This window comes from Gigantopelta aegis, chromosome 4 (genome assembly GCF_016097555.1).
Source record: "Gigantopelta aegis isolate Gae_Host chromosome 4, Gae_host_genome, whole genome shotgun sequence".
Lineage (NCBI taxonomy): Eukaryota > Metazoa > Mollusca > Gastropoda > Neomphalida > Peltospiridae > Gigantopelta > Gigantopelta aegis.
The window spans coordinates 4481659-4505072 of record NC_054702.1 but is presented as its reverse complement, the minus strand read 5'-3'; the positions used below and the strand labels follow the sequence as shown (position 1 = coordinate 4505072).

General features: G+C 36.1%; 1 protein-coding gene across 1 annotated transcript; it reads left to right on the top strand.

Moving 5' to 3' along the window:
- Positions 1-1193: 1193 nt before the first annotated feature.
- On the top strand, positions 1194-23203 carry LOC121372083 (glucose dehydrogenase [FAD, quinone]-like). The gene is given in 14 exon segments (XM_041498346.1): positions 1194-1274; positions 2645-2762; positions 3619-3770; positions 5718-5923; positions 14836-14987; positions 15273-15481; positions 15801-15990; positions 17835-17959; positions 18592-18759; positions 19350-19380; positions 19383-19442; positions 21407-21552; positions 22375-22538; positions 23003-23203. Coding segments are annotated over 14 exon segments (1938 nt in total). The 3' UTR covers positions 23139-23203.
- Positions 23204-23414: the final 211 nt, after the last annotated feature.

Below are 23414 nucleotides of genomic sequence, written 5' to 3'. Positions count from 1 at the left end.
ACGATCAAATTTTGTTTAAGAGAGCTAGGACCAAGTCTGGGGAAGCTATCGTAGTGCTAAAACATTGTAAAAACCATCGCAGGGTATGACGTCACTATAGTACACAATTTTCATTTTACGATTTCGTAACGCTAAGATTGCTGCGAAAATAGGGGCCCAGGAGGCCGTATCTCTGCACAATGCAGGGCCAAATGGGTATTTGGCATCATAGAGTCTGATTCCCTAAACTTCCTACTTACATATTGTTATTTATTGGTGTATTTTAAGTAGGGCAATATCCTCGTACCTCTCCATTCCTAAAAAAAAAAAAAGGCAACTCGCCACTATCCAGCCTCGTCTTCATTATTTTTTAGGAATAGAGACTTTCTCAGACATTCCCCCATGGCCATACATAATGTTTAATCAGAGTCGGTATTAGACCAGGAAGTATAATTCTTAGTCAAGAGAGTCATATGACATGAAAGTCAAATTTCCAAAGAAATCGTTTATAATATTTGAAACAGCATCAGCAGTTTTTTGGAAAAGTTATAAAATGTCTATAATGCGCTCCAGGTTTTGCTATTGGACAATCCACTACGGGGGATGGTGAACGGTCAAGCACGTTCAAAGCCTTTTTGTGGCCTGCAAGAAGAACACGAACTAATCTCCATATTGCTGTACACGCTCACGTAACCAAGGTGAAATGTATTAAAATGATATATATTGTCTCGTTTTTGTCGATTTTGATTACCATTATAAACATTATATTTCTGTCTATATATTTTATTCTTCTGTTGTTGTTGTTGTTTGTTTTTTGTTGTTTTTTTGTTTTGTTTGTTGTTGTTTTTTTGTGTTTTTTTATTGTTATGTATTTGTAAGGTTATAATAGAATATAAGAAATATTTATATATACTAATTGTGTATCAAGTGTCTGTGGTTAAAATGCACCAACATATTATTAGAATGAATGAATGAATATTTAACGACACCCCAGCAAAAAAACTACACATCGGCTATTTGTGACACCCAATAGCCGATGTGTATTTTTGTGCTGGGGTGTCGTTAAACATTCATTCATTCATTCATTCATTCATTTTAATAATTAACATTTAAATTGTGTCAGGTTATCATAGAACATAAGAAAGCTGTGTCTTTGGAATTTGTAAAAAAAAAATGGCCGAGTTCAAAGAGTGAAATCCACAAGGGAGATAATTATGTTAGCTGGAACTATTGGATCTGCACAGATAATGGTGTTGTCTGGATTAGGACCCAGAGAGCATCTTGAAGAGTTAAAGGTATCATTCCGCGTTCCATATGATACAGCTAACATCGAGTTTGTTTTATTTTAGTTTTGTCTGTTTTATGTTTTGTTGTATATTTGTTTTAACAGTTTACTTTGTAATAATGACTCAGTTACCAAAGTATTCTATTTTGTCACATTTTGGTTTAAACTTGCCGGGAAATATTTACAACCTTTTTATTTCGTTGTGTTATAAAAGAAAACATAACAAGTTTTAACAATACACATTACAGTCAATTAAATCTAGCACGTGGTAATTTTAACACTTGCTGAAGACGAAGATAGCCGTTTAACCAATAATTTCAGTTATATTAATGTAGATCCATGGAGTAGACGTCAACTAGTTGATCTGGGACAGACGTTGGCCCTATATGAACGAAACGTCGTTGCCATGTCTCTTTACACCATTTGAAAAGTGAAATGTTACACAATGGCTGATCAAGGCTGTTTATATGGTTTCTAAAACAATGGCTGATCAAGGCTGTCGATATGGTTTCTAAAACAATGGCTGATCAAGGCTGTTGATATGGTTTCTAAAACAATGGCCGATCAAGGCTGTTGATATGGTTTCTAAAACAATGCTGATCAAGGCTGTTGATATCGTTTCTTTATTCGGCCAGATTAGTGTCGGTTTAATTCTGCTATACATACCAAGGCCAGTTTCATTGTGTCATTTAACTAATGTGCGTCCAGCCCAATTATATAACTGTATAACAGGTAACACTAAGGTCGGGTATATGTAGTTTGTTTATTCTGTCAGATACACTAATTGTATTGCCGTATCTTTTATATTCTGATAAACTAATTTTGTGCCTTAGATTCATCGGCTATGTTTTGTTTTGTTTTCTCTTATATTATCTGGTAATTCTGAACTGTTATGTCCAATACATTTTGTTATCACTCTACTGCTCTGTCTTATATCTCGTGACAATTATCTTTTTATTGTTTTGTCTTTCAGATTGTAATACTTATCTTTATACGGTTTCGTCTTAAACATGTTATGAAGATCGTTGTAGTTTTTGTTGTAGATGGTTATAAAGTCTGTATATTGTATTGTCTTATATGTTCTCATAAAGATCTATATACAGTTTTTCTGATATATCGTGATAAAATATATTCATACTGCTTTCTTACGTATTCTAATAACGATCGTTATTAATCTTAACGACAAAACCGTAATACATGGTTAGGGTCTTATCTCTTCACAATGCAGATTCCAATGGGCATTTGGTAAAATCTCCGAGAAGATTTCTTTGTGTAGATCGTCGCTCTTATATATTCAGACAATCATCTCTATACAGTTTGTTTTGTAGATTCTGTTTAAACTCTTTCTACAGTTTTGTTTTCTATATTACTGCTTTACAGATTCCAGTGATTTGTGATCTTCCAGTGGAAGACAACCTTCGGGATCACCTGATGACATTTCTTAGAGTTCTTATAGATCAACCGCTGTCAACGAGTCCCGAAAAGTTAAATAAATCGTGTACAAAATGGTAGTATGATATTTTCAAAACTGGTGAGTTGGTATGTACAAGAAAACACTGGGGTACTCATTGCCGATAATACACAAACATAATTCCATTAAATAATTTCATCCATCAAAATGTTTAATGATTTACTGTCGGAACCAAATTGTTAACAACTACAATAAATTGCTCTCCTACCTTTATTTTTCGTTAGATTTTACCCACATTTTGTCCAGACAAAAAACTTGAAAAAAAACATTGCATTGACATAGATTCCACATACTAGATGATAACCATGTCACTTATATCGACTTCGCTGAGATCGCATAGGGCAAAAAGCATGTAATTTTGTGCTGGCTGCCATTTTGACTTTTTATGAAATATTCTCCAAGAGGGGTGTAAGGATATGATTTAATGTAACAACGTCTTGACATGTTATAAAAGCAAACGTGATGACGTCATACTAATTTTTTGTATTAGTATTTTTTGTTTGTTTTAAGATACCACTAGAGATAATTGATTTTATATTACTTATGTCACATAATGTGGAGCCTTTCACCCCTCTTGAAGAGTATTCCATAAAAAAAAAAAAAAGGCAGATGGCAAAAAACTGCATGTATTTTGCCCTATGCTATCTCAGCGAAGTCGATACTGGCGACATCGTTACAGTCTCGTATGTGGAATCTGTGTCACTGTAATGGTTTTTTCACAAATTGTGTCTGGATAAACTTTGGGGGAAATGTAACAGTAATTAAAGGTAGGAGAGTAATTTATTGTAGTTGTTAACAATTTGGTTCGGACAGTAGTTTCATTTGGATGAATTATGTTAAATATTTCGTAGTGTGTTTGAATAACGCATTGCTCTGTCTAAAGCTTACCGTACATCACCCTGCGGCAGTGAAGCTATTGCCTTTGCCAGGACTCGAGATGACCTGGAATATGGAAACCCTGATGTGGCATTCCACATGCTTGTTAATTTGTCGGAGAGAAAACATATCGAGCGAATGCTTAGTTTTTACTCCAAGGTAACAAAGTATTTCAATTAATATATTTCAATATCCACAAAAACGCCAACTTTGTCAAAGATCTTCTAATGTTTCCGTTACCTTACGCAACCACATGAGTATTGCAGAAGACCCGATATGAGCGAAATAGTTCCTCGCAAGTATCATTAAATATGCAATATGTTGTATACTAATGGATTGAAACACTTTCATAGAGTTACGGTCAACAATCTATCTTGGGTAAAATGCATAGATCTAAGTAACTAGAAGAGGATTCAGGGTGGAGTGATGAAGGTTTCCTCGAGGTAGACAAAAAGTTATCTTATAAATTAAGATGAGCACGGTTTTGTATTTTTCTTTCAGGTATGTTATTCAATCACCTTAATTACCCATTGTGTCTTTTAAAGTGTATTAGGGGCGGGACGTAGCCCAGTGGTAAAGTGCTCGCTCGATGCGCAGTCAGTCTTGGATCGATCCCCGTCGGTGGGCCCATTGGGCTATTTCTCGTCACAGCCAGTGTACCACAACTGGTATATCAAAGGCAGTGGTATGTGCTATCCTGTCTGTGGGATGGTGCATATAAAAGATCCCTTGCTGCTAATCGGAAAGAGTAGCCCATGAAGTGGCGACGGCGGGTTTCCTCTCGTCAATATCTGTGTGGTCCTTAACCATATGTCAGATGCCATATAACCGTAATTACAATGTGTTGAGTGCGTCGTTAAATAAAACATTTCTTTCTTTTAAAGTTTATTCTATTGAAAGCAACTGGTATGTCACAAAGATTCTGACCACCTCATTGTAATCACTCGTTTCATTCCATTACAATTGATTTCAAACTATTATGGATCAAGCTCCCTGTCATCTGTTCAGGACATGGTTTAGTGCATATTTAGATATGTCAAACCAGTACTCGGTGGCAGTATTCCTGCATGCGGCGTAAGGATATAGTGTTCAGGGGATTAGTAGTCCCACAGACGAACAGTTTGAGAGCCATTCGTGGAAATAATTACAACCCTGTCAAAATACCCTTTGGAATCTGCTTTGTGCGGAGATAAGCTTTTAATCACAATAATGGTTTTATCGTTCAGATTAGTGTTTAAGTACCCATAGTTTTGCACACAATTGTTATATGTAGTTTACCCCATTCATGTTTCAAGCGCAAGGCTAGTAGACATAGTCGTACTGGATTAAATAAATTGCCCAGATACAATTAATATATTTAACAATAAACCCTGTCACATTATTACTAATGGCAGGAATGGTGGTATTAACTGATCTGTCAAATATTGAATGCATATCGAACTTCGACAATGCCGAATGTTATTTGGTTTAGCTCTAGAGCATTATTTTATTGTAGGTCAGTGAACAGTTGAAATGGGTGACAGAAGATATGATGGTCATATACAGAGGTATAATTGTGTTAGCATTTGTGTGTGTTTGTCATGAGGGGTAGGGATTGTAGGGAGTTTATGCCACTGTCAGATACTACCCATTGAGCAAAATCCATGGTGATACTACCCATTGAGCAAAATCCATGGTGATACTACCCATTGAGCAAAATCCATGGTATCCATGGTGATACTACCCATTGAGCAAAATCCATGGTGATTTTCTAGCAGAATGAGCTAGCCTACAAACCTTTTATCATGTATTTTCTTCATTATACTCACAATATTAGTAACTCTTTGTTGTAATACATGTAAAAAGACATGGTGGTTGGTTTTTGTCTTTTGCATTAGTCAAAGGTGGTGGATCGAATGTAGGTTCAGTGGTAAAGAGTTCCTGTTTAGGCGCAATGGGTCGCTCGATCGACAGCTTCCAGGGTCCCATGATTGGTACATCAAAGGCCGTATTATCTACTGTGCTGTCTATGGAAATAGCTATATAACCTACCCTTTGCCGCTACCCAGAAGATGGAGTGGCGAGTTTACTCTCTCATTTTTTTTTCCAGGTGTTTGGATATTTCAGAAACAGCTGAAGACTAAAGTGTTCAGAGATATCGGAGCCCGACTGGACACGACGAGGGTCCCGACGTGTAGTCAGTACACCTACGACTCTGACAGGTACTGGCAGTGTTACGTCAGGTCAATCACTATCACGGTGTACCACCACACTGGTACCTGCAAGATGGAGGCGATCACAGACCCCTCCACTGTGGACAACCCTCAACTCGGGTAATACTCATCGGATATTTAAATATATGTTCTGTCCTCTTCCGAATTGAGCCCAATCGGCATGCTTGATTACATTTCACATTGGATTACCGTTGTTTAATTTGGTCATTTGAATAATCCCATTGAAGCCACATTGGCAACATCTGCCAAAGATGAAACGCAGTGTAATTTATATGTACTTCCCGGAAGACAGGACAGTACATACCACAATCACTGATGGATCCGTTGTTTCACCGATCCTGTTACCCGTCACACTTCGGACACTACCACTACATCCCGTTCCCTAATTCTGAATGTACTATGTCTTCAATACAGAAACCGTTTTTCATGTCATGTGTTTATATAAACATATTCCTGATGTACTATAGCTTCTACAGAGTGACCGTTTTGAATGTGATGTGTTTATATAAATATATTTTGAATGTACTATATCTTCAACACAGAGACCGTTTTTCATGTGATGTGTTTATATAAACATATTTCTGATGTACTATATCTTCTACAGAGTGACCGTTTTGAATGTGATGTGTTTATATAAATATATTTTGAATGTACTATATCTTCAACACAGAGACCGTTTTTCATGTGATGTGTTTATATAAACATATTTCTGATGTACTATATCTTCTACAGAGTGACCATTTTGAATGTGATGTGTTTATATTATAAATGTACTCCATCTTCAACACACTATTCATTTTGAATGTGATGTGTTAATGTAAACATATTTCAAACGTACTATATTGTATCTGTTTTGAATTTGATGTGTTTATATAAATATATTCCAAATGGTCCATATCTTCAACACAGTGACCGTTTGGAATGTGATCTTTTGTATATCCACGCCATCTTAGTATTAATAATTTTATTTTAAAATGGAGAGATATTGTACTGTCCCTTGTGCATGACAATATTGTTTTAGAAATGAATCGAAGTCCGAGGAATGTACTATATTCTGTCAACGGGAAAGAACTTTTAAATTATAATACCTCGTATTAAGGAACTGTAGGGATATTATATGGTGGCAGTGAGTCTTCTCTCTCTTTCTCTCTCTCTCTAACTATTGCATATTATATGAAATGAAAGGCATGTTTGTATATTGAATGAATATCTGCATGACAATAACTCACATTATATGTCTCATATTACAATTCTGATATTCCACACACAGCAACAGAGGCAATGAAAATAATTAAATGTAATGTCATCTCACCTCACCTTATTAATGTCAGAAATTCAGAAATCAAATTATGGTGAGAGTTTGTCCGTCTACTACGAAATAATGCAATAACAAGATTATACTCTAATGCTATCACGAAAATAAACATCTTCTTTTAGTTTTATTGTATAAATAATAAAAATGTACACTACGATTTATCTAGCGTTGGTGTTGTTTGTACAGTGTGGTGTGATTATCGTGAATTAGAGCCGATACAAGACAGAAGAGTGTCCGTGTTCACTCGTTCTATCGTTTAGTGTGAGTATCAAAGCCGTGAATCTTATAGGTAGCAGTCTACCAAATATCATCACGTCTGCTGGGTCAAAGTTCCAAGTTCACATAATTTGTGACACACCATTTAATAGTGTCTTGAAGAAGAAGAAGATTGTTTTGTTTAACGACACCACTAGAGCACATTGATTTATTAATCATCGGCTATCGGATTTCAAACATTTGGTAATTTTAACAAATAGTCTTAGACAGGAAATCCGCTACATTGTTTCATTAGTAGCAAGGGATATCTTATATGCACCATCTCACAGACAGGATAGCACATACCACTGCCTTTGATATACCAGTCGTGGTGCACTGGTTGGAACGAGAAATAACCCAATGGGCCCACCGACGGAGATCGATCCCACGCCGACCGCGCATCTCGCGGGCGCTGTACCACTGGGCTACGTCTCGGCCATCATGAACTATGATGCTTGAAAATATGTTGGACGTCATAAAAATAAACTTGCCCATTTTTATGCGGGATTGGGATTTTTAAAGACGCTTCCTGTTATCTAGATTAATACTAGCAGTTCACCGTTCGATTTGTATTATTTACTTAACAATATAACAACTTGTAATCTACGTTTAACTTTGGTAAACCTATATTGTCCAAATACAGATAGTCAGGATTTTTACAAGCAAATTTTACAACAAGTGAAATTGCTTAATAATACATATTATCTACTCGGGGGGTGACTGGAATCTGGTTTTAAACCCACACATAGATACACTCAACTACGTAAATATTAAAAACCCAAATGCACGTGAAGCAGTATTAGAGATGATTAGTGAGCTAGATCTTGTTGATATCTGGAGAGACCATAACCCCGAACTTCGTAAATATACATGGAGGAGGAACACACCATTGAAACAGGCCCGATTAGATTTGTTCTTAATATCAAATTCATTATATTCTTCTGTAATAAACTCTAGTATACATTATGGATATAGAACAGATCATTCTATGCTAAGTCATAAGTTCGAATTAACTGAAAATATAAAACATAATACCTATCGGAAATGTACTAGTCTACAATCTGGAAGCAATCGATAATATTCCCCTAACGGAAATTGATTTTCAAATTAATGATCAATTATTTTTAGAAGTTTTACTTATGGAGATACGAGGCAAGACGATTTCCTACTCATCTTATTTGAAAAAAGAAAATAGTAAACGGGAAGAAAAATTAATTGAAGAAATAGAATCCTTAGAAAAAAAGCGACCATTTAGACTTTGAAAACATTAATTCAAAACGAAAAGATTTAGAAAATTTGCGTCAAAAAACAATGGAAGGTGTATACATCAGATCGAGAGCTAGATGGATAGAAGAGGGTGAACGCATTACTAATTACTTTTGTAACTTAGAAAATAGAAATTTTATTAGTAAATCCATAACAGTTATTGAAAAAAACAATGGTTCTATTATTACAGATGAAAAAGAAATTATGAACGAAACAAAAGAATTTTATCAAAAGCTTTATTCTCCTAAAGAAAATATAAGTGACGCCAATCTAAATTATTTACTTTCAGATCAAGATTTAAACAAATTAAGTAAAGAACAGGCTGATTCTGTAGAAGGTTTATTAACCTATGAGGAATTATCAAATGCATTGAAGCGCACAAAAAATAACAAAAGTCCAGGATCAGACGGCTTTTCTGCAGAATTCTTCAAATGTTTTTGGAAAGACAGGCTATTTTGTTCTCAGATCCCTTAATTATGCTTTTATCAGTGGTGAATTATCTGTTACTCAGAAACTGGGAATAATAACTTGTATACCTAAAGGTGATAAACCGAAACGTTTTCTTAGCAACTGGCGACCGATATTACTTCTAAATGTTGTCTATAAATTAGCATCTGCGTGTATATCCGAACGAATTAAAGAAGTACTTCATTTTCTTATTAACGAAGACCAAACTGGTTTCATGCCGGGTCGTTATATTGGTAAAAAAATCTATTTTGGAAAGACTGTATCATTGTATTCCGTGACTTCTCGTTATTAATTAATGTTTCATCTTTTGAAGACTTTTATCAGAGTCAATTTTTTATAATTCCAATATAAAAATTAACAGTAAATCTTTTTTTTTAAAAAGAAATGGCTTGGGAAAGGTGTATCTCAAATCTGTGATCTTGTTGATGAGTACGGCAACTTTTTAACTTTAACCGCATTTAATAATTTATACAAATTAAATGCATCTTTTTTAGAGTATCAAGGAGTTATTAACTCACTTAAGGCTTACATTAGGAAGACGAAACTGAATATAATAGAAACAAATATTCCTTTAGATGATTCTCCTGTTCAAACAAAACTTTGTTCTATCAGAAATGGCTCGAAACTATATTATTACACACTTGTAACTTCTGAAAAGCCAAATTCTGCAATATCAAAATGGCAATATTATTTAGATTTCAGACCTTAATTGGCACACTATTCATTTAAAACCATTTGTAACCACGCAAGAAATAAAACTTAGATGGTTCCAATATACAATACTTCATAGAATATTAACTACTAATAGTTTCGCATATAAATTAAAATTAATTGACAGTGAAACGTGTACGTTTTGTCATGAAGGAAAAGAATCTATAGTGCATTTATTTTGGGAATGTAAAATTGTTCAGAACTTTTGGAATGATTATTTAAATTAGTTATCAAACGCATGTAAGCATATATGTAATTTAAAGCTTTCTCTTGAGCTAGTGATATTTGGATGTAAAGATAATATTAAAACAGATAATGTTTTTGACCTACTACTATTATTAGCTAAATATTTTATATATAAATGTAAAGTGCAAAGGGTCCAATTAAATATTATACACTTCCAAAACGAAGCTAAACAAAGATATAAAGCAGAAAAATTTATTTATCTTAGTAAGAACAATCTTAATACTTCACCAAGTGGTCAGTGTATTATTCTCTCTTTGAACAGACCTAATTTTTGTAACTTTCCTTGTGCATCGTCTTGTTCCCAGCGGTCTACGCATTAATAATGTAGATACATACATATGTATATGTATGTGTGTTTATGTGTGTATATGTGTTTTATATATATATATATATATATATATATATATATATATATATATATATATATATATATATATATCATGTGCGTATTTTAAATATTTATGTACGTCGTTCATAGAATGGAAAAGGATGAAAGTGTGTTGTTGTTTTTTTGGCGTGAGAGAAAGATAAATGGATAGCTACATTGATTAGATATGTAGAGAGAGAGAGAGAGAGAGAGAGAGAAGAGAGAGAGAGAGAGAGAGAGAGAGAGAGAGAGAGAGAGAGAGAGAGAGAGAGAGAGGCTGTGATGGAGAGGGGGTGGGGGGTGGGGTGAGGTGGGGTTTGCAAGCCAGTACCCTAAAGTATTATATTATGTTGTTTTATTATTTTTATGTACACAACCCATGTTTTACCCTTGGCATGTGTTGTTCTAATTGTAAACAAGGGGCTGGCAATAAAACTTGTAAAAAAAATAATAAAAAAAAAAAAAATAATTATTTACTTAACGGGCGATGTACTGTCGTATTTATATCTATGATATATAACGTTGTATGGATCAGTTATGAGATTGTATTTGCTGTTTTATGGAGTGGCCACAGAACAAACTTTACTCTTCTTTACTGATTAATAACTTGGAAAGTATTCATTCTATGATAACAATATTTTGAACCTTATATTACATGGGGCCGGGATATAGCTCAGTCGTTTAAGAGCTCGCCTGAGGTGCTTGCGTCACAGGATCGAACCACCTCAGTGGAACCATTAAACTGATTTTGTTTTTATCTCTTTCCAACCAGTGCACCACAACTGATCAAAGGCCGTGGTATATAATTTCCTATCTGTGGGGAAAGTGCATAAAAGTTCCCTTGCTGCCAATGGAAACAAATTTAGCGAGTTTCCTCTGATGACCACGAGTCAGAATTATCAAATGTTTAACATCCAATAGCACACTACTGTACATTACTGTGAGAGTTTTTAAAATTATGCCCAATGAAGGTCATATAGCTGCCATTGAAGCTTGTTTTGAAGCTTTTTTACTGAAAAAGGATGGATAGAAAAAGGAATATTGAAGGAATATTCTGGAAACGATTTTATTTTTTTAAATGTATCCCACTGCCCCCATTCCTTTGAATTCCATCTCATTTCTTCCCGATCTGGCAACTCTTCCTATCTTTCAACTTCTTTCGCTGTCCACTTCCACATACCAGTCCTCGTCACTTCAACCGCGACAGGTGCTTGTCTCTTGTGGCTATCCGTGCCACACACCTGTCATTCCCCATCAGTTTTTAGCTGTGGACTCAGTCTGACCACTTCAGAGAGTGTTCAGTAGTTACTTCTGGCATTGTTAAGAGGCACTTGTAACTACCTACTATGCTCCCCTACTACCGGCGGTTGTTAGTGCCGTGGGTCAGACCAGCTTTATTAGCGGCAGAGGACGAGGATGCACCAATGGAGGAAGTTGAGACAGGTAGGCGACGGTGTGGACAGCTCAGAAGACAGAGTTGGAGGACACTGGCAGAAAGAGTCCAAACAGATTGACGAAATGGCAGTTCTATAACTTGTCTTATTTTAAAGATTAACGACATTGGATCAACAATAGACTGCAGTCAGTGTGTGACACATTGATCGTCATTCTAAGTAAAATAACGTAATCTTGCATCAGCTCTTTGGCATTACATTTTTAACATGCAGATTTCATTCTGTCACTATTTAAAAAACCATATGATATCTGGTACAAAAACAAATGTCTTGATATAAATGCTTTCCAAGGTTTTTTTTCTCGGTTTTCTTTTTCCCCTTTGTGTGTGCCACATTGATCATAGAAATATTTCTTTACAGATACGTTTATGAAGCTGGAAATATTTATGTCTTTGCTGGTATATCAAAGGTCGTGATATGTGCTGTCTAGTTTGTGGGGAAATACATAAAAGTCCTTGCTGCTGAGGGCAAGGACCCATTGCCCGTATGTGGAGCTCCGGGTTAATAACCGTGTTACACAACACACTGAGGTCATGAGTCACGTCAGTTGACCTGTCAAGTACCTGCTGTGATGACCTCCGCTGTCGTGCTTCTTTATCTCAGAGATTTGTCCTGCATCAAGATGAAGTGATCAAGGTGATGTTGTCAAAGTGACATTTCAGTGCATTCACTGCAACCGCTATCAATAATGATATACTGACATTCGCTTGAGACGCATCACCTGAGTAATCTAGCTATTAGAACAAGAGTTCAAAGAGGCATGCAAGGGCGTTTTCGCAGCTACACCATTATGTTTACGCATACCGATAGCTAATCATAATGGCGTCCGTGTTTTACTCTGTGTATCACGATCTAACATCACGGGAATTATATATTCAGCACTGTGTCAAACCTATGGCTCGTTGAGAAGGTCGAGCGCCCGTGAACAATTTGTCTGGCACCAACAACGTATTATCAGATCATATCCATCTACAGTTAGGCGAAACACCAGTACAGCGAGCGGACGCGATCCCTCGCCATCCTGGTCTTACCTCTGTGTTATACATTATTCCATACAACAAAGGGGGGGTGCGCTGCTAATGGAATTCAGTATACATCCATCCACACAACGAATGAAAGTCAACTATTCCAAGGGACTTCGTGCCCAATTCCTTCTCTATTGCAAATATATACCTCTACATTGTGATAGCGTCACGTCGTATGTAACTCCCATTCCTTTCTCTCTTACCGTCTCCATTCTATCATTTTCTCTCTCTTAATCTCTCTCCCTCTCTCTCTCTCTCTCTCTCTCTCTCTCTCTCTCTCTCTCTCTCTCTCTCTCTCTCTCTCTCTCTCTCTCTCTCTCTCTCTCTCTCTCTCTCTCTCTGCCACGGTGCAGCATAGTAGGCCGGCATTAGAGTATAAATTCTCAACATCACAAGGTATGTGGATCGTTCACATTTTGATTAAAGCATCACATTCGGTATCTATGTACTGTAACAGATACTAAATAAAGCATCACATTCGGTATCTATGTACTGTAACAGATACTAAATAAAGCATCACATTCGGTATCTATGTACTGTAACAAATACTAAATAAAGCATCACATTCGGTATCTATGTACTGTAACAGATACTAAATAAAGCATCACATTCGGTATCTATGTACTGTAACAGATACTAAATAAAGCATCACATTCGGTATCTATGTACTGTAACAGATACTAAATAAAGCATCACATTCGGCATCTATGTACTGTAACAGATACTAAATAAAGCATCACATTCGCTATCTACGTACTGTAACAGATACTAAATAAAGCATCACATTCGCTATCTACGTACTGTAACAGATACTAAATAAAGCATCACATTCGCTATCTACGTACTGTAACAGATACTAAATAAAGCATCACATTCGCTATCTACGTACTGTAACAGATACTAAATAAAGCATCACATTCGCTATCTACGTACTGTAACAGATACTAAATAAAGCATCACATTCGCTATCTACGTACTGTAACAGATACTAAATAAAGCATCACATTCGCTATCTACGTACTGTAACAGATACTAAATAAAGCATCACATTCGCTATCTACGTACTGTAACAGATACTAAATAAAGCATCACATTCGCTATCTACGTACTGTAACAGATACTAAATAAAACATCACATTCGGTATCTACGTACTGTAACAGATACTAAATAAAACATCACATTCGGTATCTACGTACTGTAACAGATACTAAATAAAACATCACATTCGGTATCTACGTACTGTAACAGATACTAAATAAAGCATCACATTCGGTATCTACGTACTGTAACAGATACTATATAAAGCATCACATTCGGTATCTACGTACTGTAACAGATACTAAATAAAACATCACATTGGGTATCTATGTACTGTAACAGATACTAAATAAAATAAGAGGTGAATCTCAAATAATTATATTATTACAGAGGCTGTGGTATGGCATGAAATTTCGAAATACATTTTGTCTTAACATATTTCCTTTTAACGAAATTTAAAGTGATCGACTATATTGCTATTGGCACGAGGCGTCGATAAATTTAATATGATTCCATATTTTCAATTGCACACACCTACACATTTGCTTATAGATTTACTCATTTACATGTTAAGCGCCTGTGCCATAAACTACGATTCATATATGCTTAAGATGTATGATATATACCCGTGATCGTATAAGCTCAGTGGGAAATGTTGGAGCTACCTCCCTCGCCCTGTCTTTCAAGATATCCATTAAGTATTATAATAGCCAATTAAGATAATGTCTACGGCAAACAAGCAAGCAAACAACAACATTAATGTGGAGAATTACAAACTGTTCGGCAATCTCCACGGCATTGCCGGTTGCCGTGAGTAATTGCAGGATTTGTGTAACAGCTATAGGGTACTATAAATGTATTTTAGACCGATGGCAGGTCCGGCGTCCATCCTTGCCGTTGTCAACGTCGCTGTTCTGGCGTTCCTAATGAGATCATACATCTTTAACAACAGCCACAACGTCGACGAAGATGACCTGTTAGTTGAGAAGGTGAACGACTCCTATGACTACATTGTAGGTACGTTTCTACATTTTGACACTGGATGAAAGATAAATGTTATACATACATTACAGTCAGTATCATATGAGTAGGGACAGTTTAAGACCACGTCTTGAAATAATCATAATTATGTTAGACACAAAAGTAGCCGTAGTTCAAAATGTGCTGATCTATTGTTAGTTGAGGTGTTTGTTCCCTGTCAAGGATACCAACGTTTATTATTTAAGCAAAATATTAACTACTTAAACGTGTCTTTGGTCATCTTAAAATAACTGATTATGATATGCTTGTATTTAATACTAGTTGGTTCCGGTTCTGCTCGGTCTGTGATTGCTGCTCGTCTGTCAGAAGATCGTGACGTCACAGTCCTCGTTTTGGAAGCTGGGTTGGATGATAGAAACGAGGCTATATTTGATATACCTTCAGAGGCACCGAAAGCTGAGAGATCGAAAATCGACTGGGAGTATTACACCGAACCACAAAAGCAGGCGTGCTGGGCTTTGAAAGAAAGGGTAGCCGTTAATTAGTTAGTTTAGTTAGTTCAGCTACTTTAGTTACTTGCAGTCCATCCCACAGGGAACGCCTTTTTTCATGCTTTGAAATTTATTTCTGAGTCACAAAAATATTCTGCATACAAAAATAGTATTTTTTGGTTATTTCCAAAACACTTTTACTTTTCTTCTTACGTCAGACCAAACTGAAATTATTTACAAAAAAAAAAAATGATAATAATAATTTTTAATTACTTATTTACTTAGGTACGTTAGTTCGTTCATTTATTTTGATAGCTAAAACCCTTTTTCTAAATTATATATTCACTTATTCGTTCAGAGGTCAGACTGGCCTAGAGGTTGAGTGTTGGGTGGAACCAGTCAGATGAACTATATGGCGTATGTCCGGAGAAACCGGTTTGACTATGACAGCTGGGCGGCCCAGGGGTGTGACGGGTGGAGCTACAAAGATGTTCTTCCGTACTTCAAGAAATCAGAGGACATGCAGGACGAGGAGCTCGCCAAATCAGGTCATACAAAGAACACGTCAGACAATTATAATTCATCTAACGTCAGACGCAAAAACCATTGTTAACCTGCGAATGCAGTAGCGGATCTAGGGAGGACCCAGAGGTCCGCCCACCGCTCTAAATTTTGAGACAGTTATTTACTTTTATTTTTATTTTTTACGTTGGAGAATCCGAGAAACCTGGTCGGGAACGTTTATAGCCTTTGGCCTTATGTCACTGGGGCCCCCTAAATGGATGTTTGGATCCGCCTTTGGAACGCAATAACTCCGCAATAACTCCGCAATAACTCCGCTCTTCATCATGGTCATTTGACGATGTAGATGTATGGTCTAAGGAATCGAAGGAAATGTTTTATTTAACGACGTACTCAACACATTTTATTTACGGTTATATGGCGTCAGACATATGGTTAAGATGTATGGTCTAAAGCGCAGTATTAGTTTTCGATTTACTCGTTCAGTAAGATCTGGGTCGATTCTCCGACCTTGTTTTTTTTTTTTTTTTTTTTTTTTTTGGGGGGGGGGGGGGGGGGGGGGTGATATCCGTGCTTACTTTGACCATAACCAACACTGTATGGATTGCGTCGTGGCCAGCTAGTCCATTCTATTGTGGTGGTAGTGAGGATGGTTGTAATTGTTGAAGGGATGGTGGAGATTTTGATGGTTATAAAGATGCCTATGACACGATGATTTTCTTGTTTGAATTAGTTGCACAAGCATAGGTAAAACAAAAAAATCCCTCAGTTTTTAAACGACTGAAATATCGAATACAGTTGATTAAAACCATTGATGTATGGTACTATCAGTCTGTGTTAATTGTATGACCACCAAAGACGTCATAAGTTGATCTGAAGAATATTACGCATTACGTCTATTATCATCTCATATGAAGCTAACATCAAAAGTTATTTCAATACAGGTATTTTACGTGCAAAAATAAGCTCTAAATGTAACGTAAACGGGGTGTCTGTTGAGCCAATGTTTTGCTGGTTTGTTGTGTGTTTGGTTGGTTGGTTTAGTTTGGTTTGTTATTTGTTTTCTTTAATTTGTTTTATTATTATAAACATTTCTCATTATTTAAACATAAAGTAAAATGAATTCAAGCATGGCCATTTTATTCCTTAGCAGATCCAGCATTTATTACGAAAGAAATGAAACAAACTGAAAATCCATTAATGTTGATCAAAGTGACCGGTAAGGGAGGGAAATGGTACTAGCAAGTGTTATTTGATTTAAGAGGATAAGTTGTCACAGCGTTACAAAATGTCGCATGAAGGAGTTATAAAATAGAAGATACTGTTCCAACGACACCATAGTATCAGTATTTCAGATTCAAAAGAGGGCTTTAAATGTAACGAGTCATCGTTAATCATGTTGTATTTCCTACCACAATCGTGGAGGCCCACTCAAGGTTAGCCGAAACCCCACGAGTGCTCTCCCTTCGATATTTCTGATGGCGGCAAAAGAGACAGACCACAACGGGCAATGTCAGAAGGTAATCGAGGGAAGAAATGTTTATAGTAAACATTATATTAAACATAATCCAGCATATGGTTTAACCCGAATATATTAAGCACCAAGACAGTAATCGAGGTTTGTTTGGGTTTTTTTGTTGTTGTTGTTGTTGTTGTTTTGTTTTGGGGTTGTTGTTTTTTTTTGTGTTTTTTTTTTTTTTTTGGGGGGGGGGTTCGGGGGGGGGGGGTATTTTGCTTACATTCCGTTTGTGTTGAAGTTTTTAACCCACACCGAGTGCCACAACATTTGCCTTTATTTTTGAAAAATATACTGAACAAATATTGACGTTTTGATAAATATGAATTTACTGTGAGCTATCACTTGTTTCAGGTTTTGCTGTTTTACAGTCCACATTGGGAGATGGTGAACGGTCAAGCACGTCCAAATCATTTCTGTGGCCAGCAAGAAAAACACGAACTAATCTCCATATTGCTATACAAGCTCATGTAACCAAGGTAATGTTACAACTAGTACAGAAACAATATACTTGATGCTTTTATCATAATATTAACTCTTATCATATTACTGCCGTTTGACAATACCTTGGATATGACACGTTCTGTTATAGTAGTAATATAGAAATATAGAACCACTAACAATATGGGAATAGTTCTACCCTTTCGACTGCATACATTCCCTAACTGCAAAGCATTTACTATTTTTAAAAGCAACATTACTTTTAAATGCATCGAAACAAACAAAGAAATGTTTTATTTAACGACGCACTCAACACATTTTATTTACGGTTATATGGCTTCGGACATATGGTTATGGACCACACAGATGTGGAGGGAGGAAACCCGCTGTCACCACTTCATGAGCTACTCTTTACGATTAGCAGCAAGGGATCATTCATATGCATCATCCCATAGACAGGATAGCACATACCACGGCTTTTGATGTACTAGTCACTGGCTGGAGTGAGAAATAGCCCAATGGACCCACTGACGGGTAACGTAAATGCATCAAATTATATACTTTAATTCTTATCGATTTTGAATGACGACTGATTAAAATATCTGAATTGTTTCATTCTATTTTGTTGATATTGTTGCTTTTAATTTAAAAGAAAATGTATTTGTGTCAGGTCATAATTAAAAATAAGAAAGCTGTTGCTGTAGAATTTGTCAAAAACGACAAAGTTCAAAGAGTGAGAGCCACAAGGGAGATAATTCTGTCAGCTGGAACTATCGGTTCTGCACAAATAATGATGTTATCTGGATTAGGACCAAGAAAACATCTTGAAGAGCTTAAGGTATCAGTTTGTGTTCTATTGCATATCGGATTTTAAAAATATAATTGTACTGTTTTATATTTTCTCATTAATCTAAATATAGTTACCCCTTTTGTTAAAAATCCTTTTCTCTTTTTTGTTGTTTATATATTCTAAGCTTTATATTATTTATTCATTTATTTCTTTATTTATTTATTTATTTATTTACATTAAAGACCATTATACTGCATGTCCCTACAGATTCTGATAAATATATGTATACTGTTTTGTCTTATACATTCTTATAAATATTTGTATGCAGATTTATCTTATAGTGCACATTCTGATAAATATTTCTATATTTGTCTTAAAGATTTTGATAATATAAAGGTATTTTTTCCTTTTTGTCTTATAGATTCTGATAAAGATATTTATACTGTTTTGTCTTATTTATTTTAATAAATATTGTTTTTACAGTTTCATTGTATATATTCTAATAAAGATATTTGTACCTGTAGTTCTAACATTCATTAATTCGTTTTAACTTATTTTCGTGCTTATATCCAATGATAAATATCTTTCTATAGTGTAATGTCGTACATTCTAATAAAGATCTTTGTTTTGTTTTATAGATCCCCGTGATTGCTGATCTGTCAGTTGGTGAAACCTTCAGGATCATGTGATGACGTTGCTCAGGGTTCTGATAGATCAGCCGTTGTCAACGGGTGATACAGTGTTATCTAACCCGTTGATAAACTTACAATATGAGCTCTTCAAAACTGGTGTGTGGCTCCGTTTATATTTGTGTGATTTGACTACACTAAACGGACCAGTTTTACAAAGCGATCTTAGCGCTGAGATCACCTTAAGTGTATAAGATAACTATGGATTTAAGGTGATCTTAGCACTAAGATCGCTTCGAAAAACGGGGTCCAGATCTCCAACAATTGCGAAAACGTTTTTTACGTTCGTGACTCGCTGACTCAAGTTTAGTTTTGCATAATGCCGGGTTTCCACCAAACTCACACAGAAATACAATTTTTATGCCAAACGTTTTCTATGAGAAAATCAAACCAGAAAAAAACCACCAAATTTATTTCTGTACTAACACGATATTGTGAAGATGCTACTTTCAAAAACGTTATGAAAAGTCTGATTGTGTGATGATGGAGAAGACACTGTCGGGGGATGTACATGTTCCATTTTGTGCACTTCTGTGCATGATCCATTCTGTGCACTTCAGTACATGATACATTATGTGCACTTCAGTGCATGATCCATTCTGTGCACTTCAGTGCATGATCCATTCTGTGCACTTCTGTGCATGATCCATTTTGTGCACTTCAATGAATGATCCATTATGTGCACTTCAGTGCATGTTCCAGTATGTGCACTTCAGTGCATGATCCATTCTGTGCACTTCAGTGCATGATCCATTATGTGCACTTCAGAGCATGATCCATTCTGTGCACTTAAGTGCATGATCCATTATGTGCACTTCAATGCATGATCCATTATGTGCACTTCAATGCATGATCCATTCTGTGCACTTCAATGCATGTTCCAGTATGTGCACTTCAGTGCATGATCCATTCTGTGCACTTCAGTGCATGATCCATTCTGTGCACTTCAATGCATGATCCATTCTGTGCACTTCAATGCATGATCCATTCTGTGCACTTCAATGCATGTTCCAGTATGTGCATTTCTGTGCATGTTCCATCCTGTGCACTTCAGTGCATGTTTGTGCGTACGGGTATATATATACACATTTGGTGGAAACAGCATATCAGCAACTCAGTTGTTTTGCAAGAGTTTTCACATGCTCTAAATTTTCCGTTTGAATCCGACGGGGAACATACGTGTCTGGGCGGGTTTGGTGGAAACACGGACTAACATATTTTTCAATCTAGGACATAATGCATGGTCACAACGTCTTATGCAGGAAAAAGAAAGAAAAAACAAATGGCTTACATGAATGTGTTTTTGAGTAATAATCCATAAAATGGTTTATGTAAATTTCTCGAGATCCGATACTTGTATGAAATCTTGTTATATAAAAATGCTATTACAACGTTGTGGCAATTCCACCCTGGACCAAGCCACTGGTCATATCAGAGACAGGGGTCAGGGTGGACACACCATAACGTTGATGGATGTCAAAACGGTTTGGATCTAGCTGGAGACTCTCCACCCTGGACCAAGTCACTGGTCGTATTAGAGGCAGGGGCTAGGGTGGACATACCTGAACCTTGCAGGATAGGGGCGTGTCAAAACGGTTTGGATCTAGCTTGAGACCACCCTGGACTAAGCCACTGGCCGTAGCAGAGTGGGAGAGTCAGGGTGGACATGCCTAAACCTTGAAGGATATGGGCGTGTCAAAACGCTTTTGACTTGGACTTGTTATGGTATATACTCTAAACCTAACCTAAACGTTTTATGTATATAGTATAGATGTATATTTAAGACCAGTCATACTCATAAATCATAGCTTATGTCCTGGTTATCTCAAAACCCTGACATCTCGAAAGAGTTCTACATGACATTTAGCATCAGACAACGAGATCTTCTATAAAATGAATTTTAAGATTATTGTTTCCTTTCATTAAATAATTTCTTATATATATATATATATATTATTACACAATAGTTTATAGATTATTGGGATAATTTATTGTTCTATTGATAGGTTACCGCACAACACCATGTGGGAATGAGTTCGTTGGTTTTGTCAGAACCAGAAATGACCTGGAATATGGAAACCCCGATGTGCAGTTTCAAATGCTCGTCAATTTGCCATCCAGAAAATGTTTCGAATTGTTATTTGACACGAAGGTAAGAAACTCTGGTAGAGATGGTCAAACGGTGTTCAAGTGTTTCATTGATATTTATCCTTCAACCACAGTTTCTATTGGCCGATTATAATGAATGATCAACGCAAAGTCGGAAGCGTATATTAGCACATTATGACTTTTGACGTCACGCATAGCTACATTACAAAATCGCTCATTTGACCTCTAGGTCATCGTTAAATATAGCTGAAATAACAGAAATAATAGCTATTCCCCATATGTTTGTATGGTCTGCAGAAAAAAAAAAAACTAGTTAATGACGTACGATATCGGCTTTATCTTGTTCTGGCTGAATGGGATGAAGCCGATATCCACGTCATTAACTAGTTATTCTCTATATACATTTGTCCCATATCAGTAACTGACTATGATCCTGCCTACATCTAGCGTCTAACATTCATTCATTTTAACATATTTTTGTGCTTATATCCAATGAAGGTTCAAGTACGCTGTCCTGGGTACGCGTCTTAGATCTCAAAACGGTCTTAAAGTTTCATATTAAGTACGTTTTTCTGCATAAAATATCAGTGTTGTATATGAAATGTGTTTTGTTATTCATCCCAGTGTTTGTATTTTGTTAAACTTCATTGTATTTTCTACTCGAATTTTTTTTTTTTATGTATGAAATTATTAGGAAACCAATTTCAGTTTGGGCATCTTAAAAACATTATGACTACCATCAACACACTTCGTTTACAGACACAGCTATACTAAATATTTAGTATGTAACTTTAATCGATAAAACATTTTATTTGTCTGAACCATCTTAAAATAGCAGTGTCTTTAAAACATTGCTTTGTTTTAGGTTAGTGACCATCTAGGATGGGAGGAAGGAGAAGGGTTTTCTCTTTCTTCTATAGCGTTGCGACCTAGGAGTGTCGGGACGCTTCGCCTACGGAGCTCGAATCCGTTTGAATATCCATTAATGCAACCCAACTACCTCACAGAGACTGAAGACATGATGGTTATGCACAAAGGTAAATACACAAAGGGTTACCATTGTGTTTGTATAACAAAATGTGTTACTTAGTCAGATGCACGTATATGTGGTGGGTTTGTTAAAACTATTTGGCTGTGTAAGATGTTAGCTGGTGTAGAGACCAGATTCTGGGTTTGATATAACTTTGAGAGAGGGGGACGGAGAGAGAGAGAGAGAGAGAGAGAACGTTCACCGATCTGGTCGTGTTCAGTTTAATAGCCCACAAGATTTCCACATTGGAAATAAGAGGTTAGCATTTTGTCCGGTGGGATTTTGTCTCTTAGAGACCAATGAAGTTATGGCCATTGGATGTTTGTCTTGGATTGGCTTTTAAATCCAAATGCTTAAATTGTACTAATAGTCTAACTTCAAATGGAGGGTTATATGTTTCTGCCGAATGTTCGACACAATTGTTTTTTTAATTCGCCGACATCTTCTCTGTTTGTTATTTCAGAGTAAAAGGAATATCTGGTCTGCGTGTAGCTGATGCCTCCATTATGCCCAAAATTATTTTTGGAAATACCAATGCTCCTTGTATTATGATTGGAGAAAAGGCAGCCGATCTGATCAAGGGAAATAACTTTATATGACAATAATACGCGTAATAGGTGAAATATTACAATTCAAAGATTCCAAATACAGACGAAGATGCGAAGAAAATTATTTTGTAAATAATAAACTTGTAGTCATATTGTTTCTCTGTTTAGTTGGTTTCTTAATAGTCTAATGTGAGCCTGTTTTTATTTACAGTAGTTCTGTACATTTTTCGTTGTTTGGTCATAACGTTCTCTTACTTTAGGTCTTTCGTGGAGCGCCACCATTCACAGCTGCTTACACTGTGTGTTACTCATAATTTGAGAATTATT